General features: G+C 41.1%; 1 protein-coding gene across 2 annotated transcripts in view; it reads left to right on the top strand.

Moving 5' to 3' along the window:
• Positions 1–13822, top strand: part of IGF1R (insulin like growth factor 1 receptor) — a 195305-nt gene that overhangs the window by 155447 nt on the left and 26036 nt on the right. For both annotated transcript variants that reach the window (XR_014473539.1, XM_083184253.1), the window contains exons 11-16: positions 5075–5361; positions 6354–6490; positions 7933–8095; positions 8740–8845; positions 10328–10398; positions 13575–13804. Coding sequence is in view for 1 of the 2 variants with exons in the window: in XM_083184253.1 (XP_083040379.1) it covers positions 5075–5361; positions 6354–6490; positions 7933–8095; positions 8740–8845; positions 10328–10398; positions 13575–13804 (994 nt within the window). In the remaining variant the exon portion in view is untranslated. The remainder of the gene's footprint in view (positions 1–5074; positions 5362–6353; positions 6491–7932; positions 8096–8739; positions 8846–10327; positions 10399–13574; positions 13805–13822) is intronic.

Below are 13822 nucleotides of genomic sequence, written 5' to 3'. Positions count from 1 at the left end.
CACACACGGTAATATTTTTTTTTTTAATGATATGCCCATTTCCGACCAATCTGAACAACCAATCATTAAAAAACTTACCCTGCGTGTGCTTGATGACGATTTAATGCCGTTCATCAAGCCTGCTGATTCCTTCCACTGCAGAAAGATGCAATGACCCATCCTGCAGGATCATGACCACATACAGTAGTTCCATGTGTGGCATGATGAACGATGCTGGCATGTCCTGGCACCACCATCTCCCGCAACCCCATGATCAGAGGTGTTCAGGCTTCCCCACCGGCTTGCCCCTCCGTCGCACCCTCACAGTGGGGATGTCGGTTGGGCAGCCCGAACAACCTTGATCATCACCACACAGAATGATTGAGTAAACCGTCTGACTACTTAATTGTTCTGTGTGTGGTCATGATCAGGGGTGTTTTGGTTTTCAAGGGAAATTGGATAGATATCGGATTGGATCCGATATCTATCCGTGTGTGGTGCACCTTTAGGGATGGTTATCTCCGTTGTCTGCACCAAATGAGATGGTGTCTTGAATCATTGACAGAAGAACCATCATTGACAGAAGAACCATCATTGACAGAAGATCCATCAATGGTTTTAACCATTAAATACTTGCTCAGAAGCTAATGCACATCCATTCAGGCACACTGTATGAGTTGAAATCAGGGGTGGGGCTAGACTTGGACCAACAGCCCAGCTTGAAAGCCCAGCCTTTCAAGTCACCGAGGCAGGCCATCCATCCTGGCCAGCACACTCGCTTCTTTGTGAGCTGGGGGCAATACTACTCTGCTAGCAGGTTAGCAAGGTGGACCGGCACACACCATGTATTGTACTGTTTGTAAGCCACTGGTGGTGCAGAGCTGCTGGGCTGCTAACAGTCTAGGAACCCTGCCCAGCAGCTACAGCGCTTTCTGTACGTATGGCAAAAAAAAAATTCTGTTACCAGCTACCAACAATGGTGGGAAACCATCATTGTCCCCATCATCGATACTAAAAATAGGATGATGAAACCATGGAAGTAATATCTATTTTTTCCATCCTTTTATATTCCGCACTCTGGTTTATTTGATATTAACCTTAAAAGCCAGGTTATACATCCAGTATCTTAATGCTGTGCGTGATCAAAAGTGGGAACAATAACCACACACCGCTGTATATGAACGGGTTTATTTGTTTTCAGACACCCTGAGTCTGTTTGAGGTTTGCAGTTATTTATCTTTTTGCTAATTAACTTGATTTTTCTGTTTAGGCTCCTGTTCTTTTCAAAAATGTATGTTTATCATCGGGTAACATTTAATCTCTTGGGTATACACTTACTGCCACACCCTAGTTAATGTCTCCAGGAATTCATCAGAGCCGCGCAGTGTCCCAAAGCAACGCAACATAATGACTTTAATGCATGGCTTAGACACGCAGACTGGGAGGCTAGAAGGAATAAGGCTGTGCAGTTAGTGCGCGTTGAGGGAAGCAATGTGTGCGCCAATAAGTAAGTCATCCAAATGTGGAACACCCATTTATGTAAGGAAGTATCCCTTTCACAAATACCAGAGAAGTGAAAATACTACAATAGATCGCGTCCTTCCTGTTTTTATGAGGATGATAGAGATTGACACACATTTCCTAAGTAAGAACAGGCTTTTTTTAGATTATAATAACTTAAATTGCAAAGACTCAAAGCAACCAGAGACTTTCTGAGATCTACAGATGTATTTTTTTTAAAGTTTATATTTGACTATCATACTTTAAAATATGAAGGAAAGAGCGAGATGTCGCTGTAGGAGGAATGTGAAGCGGGATTGTGCTTAATCCTATCTGACAAGTTCAGGCAGCCCAGGGAGGAGAAAAGTTTATCCAAGGGGGTGGTTGAATCACAATGGAAAGTCCTGATTTCTTTTGTTTTGAGATAGAATGTTTGCCTTATATTTCCACATTAACCTCCTCACCACTAAAAATGCCAGAAATAAAAATGTTTGGTTGCTTTCAATGCTGTTGAACTAGACTACCAGAGCATCTTGCCTCTCCTTGAATATCATTGCAGCTGTATTCAGTCAGATAATCATTATGCCTTTGCCCAGCGAGCGTTGGCATATTTCTTTAAAGGTCCATTCCATTTCCTCTAACTGATTTAGCAAAAATATTTTAATTAGCAAAGAAAATGTATTTGCACATAGACAAACCTGATGCAGAATAAGTAGTGTAGCACATCTCGCATGAAATTGCTGTGCGCCTGTCCATTAAAGTGGGGTCACGCTTGTGCACCTTCGCAGACTTGCAAAATTCCAATATTTGCACCAACTGCCTGTAGAGATGGTGATGGTGGTGGGGGGGAGGAAGGGAAGGTGCATCCTCATTGTACAGTAGGCAGAGTACAACACAGTACAGTCTTGGCCAGCAAAAGCCTATGTTATAGAACTAATGGGAGTCAGCAGTAAAGTTATTCCGTGTAGTTCATGAGGACTTGTGTTTAGAACTTTCTCAAAGATTAGTCTGAGCGGTTTTCTTCGAAGAAGCCAAATGTCTCACAATTGCCGTATAACAATGTATTTGGTTACATACAAGGGCCTCTAGTCATACATACGTACATTAGCCTAGCAGGCATATATTTGCTCTGCACAACTGCAGTAGTTTAATCAATGATCTGATGATTAGGCAATGTCTGTAGCACATTTCAGTTAGCAGCAGCACTTTATTGTATAAAAAGGCTGTGTCTACGCCAAATGGTAAACCGCCTTATTGCAGTATATAATGTATATGTCATATATTTATATATGTATATTTAGGTGATGTCCCGCCAGTGATCTGGATAAGGTTGCCCAATGCCTCCTTTTGTGATGCCAGATTGAATTGCAGTGCGCCAATATTGCTGTTAACTAGTGAGTTAGAATGCGTCTGGTGGGCACAGGCGTACTGTTGTAACTGGCGCGATTAGCACTTCCATCAAAGGGATTTGATGCTTGTGTTTACAAACCTCTTCTCTCTAATTTTGTTTAGTACTATTACAGAAGGTGTCCGTATAAAGTCACAAATGTGTGATAGGGATATTGTTTAATGTTTCATGAGCTCATTTCTAGCCTCTGGTGTTTCTGTGCTTTTTTCCCGGTGTTCTGGTTTCCTCCTGCTTGTATTTTAGGGAAATTTAGACTACAAATCCAGTGGGACAGGGACTGATGTTAATGACATATATTTTCTGTACAGCGCTGTGTAAAATGGTGGTGTACATATAAGCAAGTGGTCTTAATAATGCAACACACTTTCCTCACGGATAAGGTCTGGGTCTTATCCCATACAACCAACACTACCATTGTGCTGCGCCCGTTGAAGGCTATAGTGCAGAGTAAATCATTTCATACAGGTCAAGGTTTATTTACTGTAAGCATTTATTGGTTAACATCATTTGATGCATTTTAGCATGTAGCACATTATTTGTGTCTCTGATAAGTTGGTGTCTTCAGAGAACAGATGGGGAATACTCCCTTCCAAGCATAGTTCACCATCTTTGAAGTTTTTGAACATGACACCACCACGGATTCAGTTTGATCCCTAAAACACTCCATGTGAGTGGAGTTTGATGCAGAGTGCAGGAGATCAGTGAGTAAACCCTTTTAGAGGAGAGACAAAAGTTAATACATCACTCAGCACAGTCTCTGTTAATACAAGATCACATTTCCTGACCAGGTTCTCAGTTATTTATGTTCATCTCTTGCTATTTGAGGAGTGTGTAAAACATCTCCTTCCCTGTAATGAATGTGTGTGGTGGATGTCTTGCGTATTTTTCCTGCCCTGGCTTGCCTGAAGATTTTGATGCAGAATTGTCACGGAGCAAAGGAAATGAATGCAGGTAGGCAGGTGATCCTCATTTGCCCTCCCTATAATCTGTAGGGTCTGTATATATCTCTCCTCCTAGGTAATGGAATAGAATGTGGCTCTGTGCTGAATAGACTGTATACACAGCATAGTTGATGTCACCTAGAATCCATGCAATCACACTTCCTTCTCTGTAGTCTTAATGTCTGACTTGCCTGGTTTCCCCCCCCAGCTGTGGCAGTGTCTGTATTCTTCTCCGACTTATAGTGGTTATTGACTGGACTTGTATCCCCTCTCATTTGCTTCCTGTTATGCCATACACGGTTATTGATTTCTGGATCTCTCCTCAGATGTTTAGTGTTAATCCATCGTACATATACACTAACTGATACCATGTTTGTTCTGTCCATCAAATACCCAGTGGCCCAAGCGCTCTCTCTCTCTCACACTTATGCATTAATTCCGTAATTATGGCCGGAACACTCTCCCCAATAAGCACCCAGTGACTGCTGATACCTGGCGTAATCAGATGTTTGTGTCGGTAGAGGTGTATGGATCCGCACAGACTTTACACTATAAATAAAACATTCATTTTTTAGAGAAACCAATATGTTAGACTACTTCTACCCACAATTTTTGTACTCATTGATTGGTGGTGCGCCCAATACATTCAGTAATTGTGACTGAATACAAAGGGGTTTGTTTGCCTTTTTGGGCGCAGTCTTTTATACAGTAATAATTGTATGAAATATGTATTTATTTAAAACATAACTTTTATTGGACTATTAATCTAAAAGGAAGAGAGCACTTTCATTACTTTCTTTTAAAGCAAACAACAACAAAATTAACATCAAGTCGGCATTTTTGCCATTTTATACTGATATATTTAATGATTCTTTAGTTGCGAAAATAGTACAGTACTGATCTCAATTATAATAATTACCTATTGATTGCCTTGGCATTCACAATATTCGTAAGGATCAGTTTTACCCAGGTGATCCCACACCTAGATAACCTTTAATTGATCTTATATTGTTAGATAAAAGCTGTACCCTCTGAGGGTGAATTAAACTCAGCTGCTTAAATTTAGATGTTTGTGCCCCAGTAATTTCCTTCTTGTTATATAACTTTAAAATCTTAATACAAGCTGTAATATGTCCTGCCATACATGCATACCATTCGTCAATGTTGTTGTTTTATTTATGTTTTCTGCGTACTTTATTCTTTACAGGGTATAATTCATTCTTCATTGTTTTTTTCTTCCTGATAGGCCTGACCGCAGACGCAGAGATGTGTATGCTATTGGCAATGCCACACTAGCAGGTTACAGCAGAAACATCACTACACAGGACTTCTCTAATGTGTCTGACTATGAGCCAAAAGAGATGGAGTACCCGTTCTATGAGACAAAGGTGGACCATAAGCAGGAAGTCACCCTCATCACCAACCTGCTGCCGTTCACTCTGTACCGTGTCGATATTCACAGCTGCAACCACGAGGCAGAGAAGCTTGGCTGCAGTGCTTCCAACTTTGTGTTTGCCCGAACAAGGCCTGCAGGTTAGTTTCTTGTAGAGTAGTATAGGCCAGGAGTAGGAAACGTGTGGAGGACATCAGCTTCTATGGAACTACACATACCAGCATACACTAACAACAAAACTATCCCACAGCATCTGGATTGCTACTGGTTCCCTACCCTTAATACAGACTCCAGGGATCTAAAACCCATATGTAATGCGCTGTATGGTTTTAGGCAGCTAGCCCCCTTATATGACGTGGTATTGTCCTAAAAGAAAGGTGCATACACACAAAATTGACTATACTACGAATACATTGCACACTTTCTACTCAAACTTGAGCTGCGTGCAAAGTCAATTTTTTCTTGCCATACCGAACCCGTAGGGCGTGCATCGGCATCGCAAACTGTTTATACACATGGTGCTTAGTGTACTATGTTTTCTACAGATATGGACTATATAGTCCACATTGGTAGTTCATATCGCACTGTGTGTATGCCAGTTTGGATTGGTAAGTTCATAATATGTGGCCAATTTATATGTGTTTATATAGGTTCTCAAAAACACCAGAAGAGGTTTGGCTTTTTACCACGTGGTCAGACTTGACAATGTGACCATTTTTGTGAGTGAGGTACCGGTGTGGAGTCCATATGTCTAACAAGCTTACAAATTATTTTTGTTTTATTACTCTTCTTCTACTGAGTTGTGTTGCAGGCCTCTTTCCTGTGGAATCTTTTTTTATTAAATAACTGAGACCTAATTAGACACTTCTTGAAAAATATACATCCAACATACATGCCGACTGGTCACCTTTAATGGCATTATTATGGCTGTATTACCTTAGTATTGTATTACCGTACTGTTGTATATAATTGAATAATGCCATGTTTTATACAGCATTAACTATTCTGTGGGATATTGTGATACTGTATATATAATGCAAAAACCCTGTTACATCTAATAGTCAGGAAAAAGTGTTAGGTGTTATCCCACAAATACCAATTTTTGGAAATCAGCAATGTGTTTGTGTTTCAGCCGGTGCCGATAACATACCTGGATCAGTCAGCAGTGATGAGTCGGATGAAAATGCAGTTGTGCTGAAGTGGCCTGAACCGCAAAATCCTAATGGACTCATCCTGATGTATGAGATAGACTACAAGCAACATGGGGAGGTATTTTGAGTGTATACAGTAGACTTCTACCATGGTGCTCTGTCATCCGTGTAACCAGTAATCCGCTATTGAGTGAGAGGGTGATGAATTCCCATTCAGTGACTGGAAGGACCAGCCAAATTTCGAATAAATCTGATACGTCATGTGTTAACATATCACAGTTGTTGTGACCGTCTGACCTCGCTCCTCCTCACAGATATTTTGCCACTGATAGTCTAGAGCAGCATTTTTCAACTACTATGCCGCTGTTCTCAAGTGTGCAACCAGAGCTAGAAATGTCCACAACAGTTTACAACCACCACCAGTTCAACTGTTATTCCCTGGTCTTTTGTTTTCATGTGAGGACCAATGTGTTTTTCCTTGTGGGGATCTGATGGTGTGCCTTGGAAATTTTATCTTGTTTCGCATGCTGCAAGTTGAAAATCCCTGGTCTAGAGGGTGGTCACTAGTCCCTGGGTGGGCTTAAGTCACTACTCTTATGGATTCCTTCTTATCACCTTGTAACTTACTGCCACCACTGGGCTCCTGCACTCCCACTTGATAAAACTTCTCCCAGGCTCCTTGTGCCACTTCTCCTTATAGCAGAACTGTCACCTGGAAGCACCTGCTTCTGAGTAAGTGTTGAAACACAACTGCAACACTTATTGGGCATTGTCAGCTAATTCCCACTGGTCCCTCACTTTGGACCAGTCTACACGGGTAGCTAGCAGAGGGCTTAAGCTTGGAGGCTCTGGGCTCAATCCAGTACACCTGAAGAGCGGAGTAGCATTTAGAATATAGCTGATCTTAAGCCGGATTTTTATTACATAGAATTTTTTTTAAAGACTAAGGTCAAGATTTATCCAAGCATGGAGAGAGATAAATTACCAACAGTCCGGCTCTTGGCTGTCATTTTCCAAACAAAGAGGTTAAAATGGCAGCTAGGAACTGATTGGTTGGTACTTATATCCCTTTCCACACTTTAAGAATTACTCCCGAGTCCCTACACCCCTCCCCACTTACCAGCAAAGCCTGGAGTGGGCTTCTGCTGGACGGAACTGTCTACCTTCTCTGGCCTGCAGATGCAAGTGGACGAGATCTCCAGATAGTAGTCTCCTGGCCACTGAGTGTGAGCTGTTTGAAGCTCCAATAATGAAGCTGTTGATGCTAGCCAGTTCTCCCTGCGCCTCCATATGATGTAGGAGGCTGCTGTGGGGGGCATTCTGGTAATACAATTGAAAATGATGTCTAGTGCCAATAGGCCTCTTTGAAAATGATGTTGTATCCTGGGTGTCTGGTCACAATTGTGCTATAATGTTCCAGTTGGATTTACAATCCTCATCGTGTTGGACTTTCCTGCGTATTGCTGAGTAATGCACCTTTTTTGTTTTAAATGAGTGTTTTCATCATTTAACATATTGTGACCTAAAGAAAGTCTTTGTCTCTCTCTCTCTCCATTACAGCCTCCCTCTCGGGAATGTGTCTCCAGACATGACTATGCAAAGCTGGGCGGAGCCAGGCTCACCCGCCTCATCCCAGGCAACTACACTGCGCAGGTGCGGGCCATATCCCTCTCTGGGAATGGATCCTGGACGGACGCCGTGTCATTCTATGTTAAAGAGAGAAGTGAGTATTAATCATTTGGAAACAATACTAGATTAATACAATTCCCACTCAATCTTCCGTTTTACACATATTACTGAACAGGACCAATGTGCTAAAGGATATTGAACACCTAGGGCACATGGGAAAATGAGGTAATCTCACAGAAGATGAATGGAGGTCCACAGTGATTCTTTTTCCAATACATTTATTTATCAAGTGTATGAACAGGATGGAATTTCTGCAGCTTGCCAAGATAGAATATTAGAAAGCAATAGTGTAGTTATGAGCATATATACCATGATGCTTAATAAAGAATTGTTTGTACGACAGTTAATCGTTTTTCGAGCCATGCAAATAACTATTCATATATTATTTCTAATCGTACAACTGATCATTCTGTGAAGTGATTGGATAAAGGCAGCTTCGGGATACAGGTTTGCCCGTTTTCTCGTATGAACAGGTCAACCGTTAATACAGAAGAAGATACCTAGCCCTTTGCCATTAAAAGTAGAAACCATTTATTCCAACTTTCTGGAATAATAAACGCAGCTACTTTGTAGTGTTCGTATGCTTATGTTTATTTGTGTTCTTGCCATGGCACGAAGCAGTCATCTCCGCTCTCTCCTTTTTATGACCTCTTATGACACTTTCTTTTTCTTGTTCAGTTGTGGAAAATGACAGTCTCATACACCTGGCTGTGGTTCTACCGGTCACCACCGTTTTATTGCTTGTGACAATCTTTTTCATCACGTGCTACGTTACCAAAAAAAGGTAAGAAGCCAGTGTTTTATAATCCAAAAAGGGTCATGTCGGGGGAAACGGTGTAAGAAGTTGTATGCTGTAGGAGAAGCGCCTTAGATCTGAGTGCACACAGGGATGATGTCATGTAATACCTGCATGTGCTTGCATACAGACTGACAGATGGAGTAATCTCTGATGTTTCACTGCTTACTTAAAGCAAATGATTGTGTCTATTTGTTTTGGTTTTGTCTCTTTCTATTATGTGATTGTAGTCATTTCTCAGAAAAGGAAGATTATAGTCCTGCTTTATGACAAAAGGTGGTGTTTGTATATAGTTCGTCTTCAGAGCGCCTTTTGTTTTGTAGGATTAAAATATAAAATGGAGGATATGCCTGGGCCTGTGTTTGTATCATGTGCGGTAATGCATTTGCACACATCTTGTCTCCTCAGTTATGTGTGACCACCCCCTCCCAACATCAAAGTGAAAATCTGAAGTAGTGTTAAATTAAAAGCAGAAGCCACCAAGTCATAAATAAATATCTGGGTTATGATGAACTTTCCTGTTTGGCAACCGACAATGGTTTTTTATACTTTCAAAGTTCCATGATGCGTCCTCCATTGTTCGATAATGGAGCGAGACATCAGCTGTGCTGCACCACTAGGGATCATTCACCCTTATGAAAGACCGTGCTGCCTTGCACACAGGAGGCCTGGTCCCAAAGTAGTGGTCTAGGCATTAACCAGGGTTCTTAGCTTCTTGTGCCATGTTCATCCTGCATTATGGGAATAAGCCTATGTGCATGTCTAGAAAGTTCTTTTATAAGTATAAATGATATTCACATATCTCTTTCATATACCACAAAAAAAAGGTGGAACATAGCATGCATGGCTGCACTTTTGCAGCTTAAATATGCATTCAATACCCTACTAGTTATGCTGATATATATATTTATATATATATATGCAGGGTACAAATAAGCGGCACTCGGAGACTCAAGTACTGGTGAAGAGGTGGAAGTTTTATTCCATGTGCCCAAAAGAAAACGTTTCGGAGCTCGGGGGCCCCGTCGTCAGTTCAGGGAAGCACTGACGACGGGGCCCCCGAGCTCCGAAACGTTTTCTTTTGGGCACATGGAATAAAACTTCCACCTCTTCACCAGTACTTGAGTCTCTGAGTGCCGCTTATTTGTACCCTGCATATATCCAGAGGATTCACTCCCTCTAGTCTGAGGGCACCGGAGCAAGGATTCCCTGGCTTACAGTTGCTAAGATCAGAGTGCCGGTCATGTTGGATTGTATTTATATATATATATATATATATATATATATATATATATATATATATATATATATATATATATATATATATATATATATAAAATCTGGTTCAATGTGTTTGTTTTCTTTGCCTTGTTTTACAGCACTCCATGCTGTATACAGTTAGGAAATCTAGACTGTTGTACATGCGCTAAGTGTCCATAGCTCATAGTATCACATGTTTCACACTTACAGGAACAGTGACCGACTAGGAAATGGGGTATTGTACGCCTCTGTAAATCCTGAATACTTCAGTGCAGCAGAAAGTAAGTACAACTGAAATGTAACCAGTGGTAGATACACCAACAAAGCTCACATCTTTTGGACTTGTGCTGTACCAACCAAAGCTGAGAACCTCTGTACTGCCTGAGCAATCTGTAATTCTGGTAATATCCTAGACACCTATGGAGACGGAATTTCTCATTTGGTTGTACCCAGTTTTTCGTTGAGCAAGGTTTGGCACAATCTACCCTCCTCCTTTAATCTGAAAATGTATTGCTGTTGTACTACTAACAGTTCCTACAAGAAGTTCTAATTCCTGACACTTAACTTTCATCCAGTGCTAGATAGCGTCAGTTTTGATGCACAACAGTGGAATCATTAAAAGAACAACCACATCCACTCAGATATAAATATGCCTAACAAAAATAAAACCTGTTGGGTACTGCAACCTATTGGACTGTCCCTTTATAATCCATATAGAACTGCTGCATGAAATTCTATGTTAACTTGGAAACACACATTGTGCAATGTAACAGCTAGGTTTTGAATAACAGATCTCTTATAATCCATGCTGCCCAGAGTTTTTTGTTTCTTGAGGTTACAATGCTTAGGAAGCTCAGTTCGCAATAGCCGTAGCCGTGGGCTTCTCAGTTTACAATAGGCAATATCGGACAGAAGTCTTGTGCCGCGTGAGGAAAATCTTGGTGTACTCGTTTCCATTTGAGGTGCACATGTTTTATGTTGTGCTTTTGGCTGTTTTTGTGCTTCAGAAAGGCCCTGTATATTTAAATTGTGTTTTAATTCAGAATAAAACAAACCCAAATAGTAAAATGGGATTATAATGGGTTTCTACTCCATGAACTTTTAAATTGTGCATCCGTTTAATTTATTTGCAGATGCCTAGCTGAAGTAGAAGTTACAAAGCAAACAAGTGTGGCTTAATTTAGCTTCTAAAACCTTAAAGAGTTTGTTGACCGATTAAACAATCTATTGCTATAAAGGGAGTCAGTAAATCACATTTTCTACATTTACCCTTCAACTCAATATCCAGCCCAGTTGCTGTGAAATATTGAACAGGCAATGGTAAATGCTCAATATATGTGGCTGGAAATCAGCTGTTTCATTTTGAGGCATGAAATACCACCCATATCCTTTTACTGGCCATTATTTCTTTATCCGTTCTTCATACTGGCAATGTCTGAAGCACATCGCTTATTGCTGTTGCAGTTCTTTGTCCACTGATTGACAGTTGTGGTGTTCAAGTCCATAAACCACATGTCATCACAGCTTCCATGATGTTTTCATAGTAAGAGAAATGATTAACTCTGGTTGGCTTTTCAACAATGGCCTTTGTGAAAAGGCAAAGGTCTGTAATACACACTGATGTCGACGGATGCTTTATTAAATGGGAGCCCGAAAGACCTTTTATCTTTGGTGTATCAGCAGAGGGAGATCTTATTTTAATTGTGAATAGGTCATGTTTCACAGACCCAGTTTGCTCCAGCAAGTAACCTAAAGCAGACCGAAGACCTGGTAACAGGCACAAATGGCAGGATGAGGTGTAAGGAACCTGCGTGCACATGGGTGTTTTCTGTACCCATTTTACTCTGATCTGAGGTGCACAAAATTCTATCTCTTCCCATTTTTGGGATATGTGCGGTTTTTAATTTTTCATACGGAGGGAAGCTGTGCTGGGCACACTGAGAGCCTGGTTCAGTTGTGGGAATAGAGCAAGAAACAATGCTCTATGTTGCAATGCATGTGGGACAGAATAAAACGTTTCAGAACAGGGGCGTCACTTACCTTTAGTGTCACCTGTGGTGGTACAGTATATGTCACGCATGCTGCAGAAAGGGGGCATGGCTTCATGCCATGACCCCCATTTTCCATCACTATGGGGGTCTGGAAGATGCTTGCTGCACGTAATGTTAGTGTTGCACGTGGCTCCTGTCCCTAAACAGGAGCTGCCATTTTGGTGCTGGTAGCACCCAGGGTACGGCCCATGCAGCTCTAGTGACGCCACGGTTTCAGAACTATGAAAATGTATTCCAGAAAACCTAATTCAAATCATAAAGGAGTACCCAGAAGAAACCCATGCAAACACTGAGAGAAAACATAAACTCCACACATTTACAGTGTATCGGACAGGAAGTTAAGAGATGATGTCAGGGCTATGTAATAATGCTGAGCACTGCTCCATCTGTGCTGCCCCAGTTACCATGTTTACAGCTCTTTGTCAGATGGGCCTTCATCACCACTGGACACTATAAGGTTTAGTAAGGGAGTCTATAGCGCTGGTAGCACCAGATACACCGGGACCCTGGGGCTGTCTGAGCAAAACATCACTTCATAGTAATTACACACCCACTGCATTCTGACTACTTGTTTTTTCCCCTGCTTATCCCATAATTACTTTCCACCTGGCTTTTGGTTTCTATGAGCCTCGGGGAGCTCTAATCTGTTGAAGAATGTACTCTCCTCCCTCTGTGTCACATCCCCTTAAATCTTCTGGGCTTTGAAGGGTCAGTTATGGCAATTTCTGTCATCCCGCCTCTACTCCTAAAGCAAGTTTACTATTGCTTTTTCCACCTGCGTATCATCAACTCTGATCATAAGTGTGTTTTTGTTTTTTACAAGTTAGACATTTATTTATATACAGTTTCTTATATAGCGCAGCATATTCCGTTGCGCTTTACAATTGGACATCAGGAGTTTTTCTGATAGAAATTGTCATGCTCTAGAAGTGGACCTTTTGCCTAGACAAAATTTAATTAAATATGGTTGAGTTATGCCAGCTATGCCATATAAAATGTGTAATTATGCAGTAACATGCAATCACCAAATCCTATGTTGACTTTTTAAAATGTGTTTGATAAAATGCACAAGATTTTCTGATTGATTACTGTGGGCTACAGCACAGATCACCATTTTATTGAATGAGAAACTCAATATGCTTATTTAATAGCACAGTGCATAGGTTAATTGTGCTGTAACCCCTGGCAACCAGTCAGATTTCAGCAGTTTAATATCCGCTGCCACCTGGCTTCGGTTGGTTTCAATACATTTTCTATTTGATCTTTTTATTAAGTATACCCAAACGTATAACAATGAGAGTCTGTTTAGGATTTTATGCCATTTACAAAGTGATTTTCCCCAAAAAATTACCAACTGTGATGTCAGGAACTGTTATTTGTAACCGTGCCCATTTCTCTACTTGCAGTGTACGTTCCGGACGAGTGGGAGGTTCCTCGCGACAAGATAACGATGAACCGTGAGCTGGGGCAGGGATCTTTTGGTATGGTGTATGAAGGAATTGCGAAAGGGGTAGTAAAAGATGAGTCTGAGACTAGAGTGGCAATAAAAACCGTGAATGAGGCGGCCAGCATGCGGGAGAGGATAGAGTTCTTAAATGAGGCTTCAGTGATGAAGGAATTCAACTGCCACCATGTGGTAAGTAAATTGGAACAT

Source organism: Crinia signifera, chromosome 4, assembly GCF_055691185.1.
Source record: "Crinia signifera chromosome 4, ASM5569118v1, whole genome shotgun sequence".
NCBI classification, from domain to species: domain Eukaryota; kingdom Metazoa; phylum Chordata; class Amphibia; order Anura; family Myobatrachidae; genus Crinia; species Crinia signifera.
This window is presented reverse-complemented; position numbering and strand designations above follow the sequence as displayed.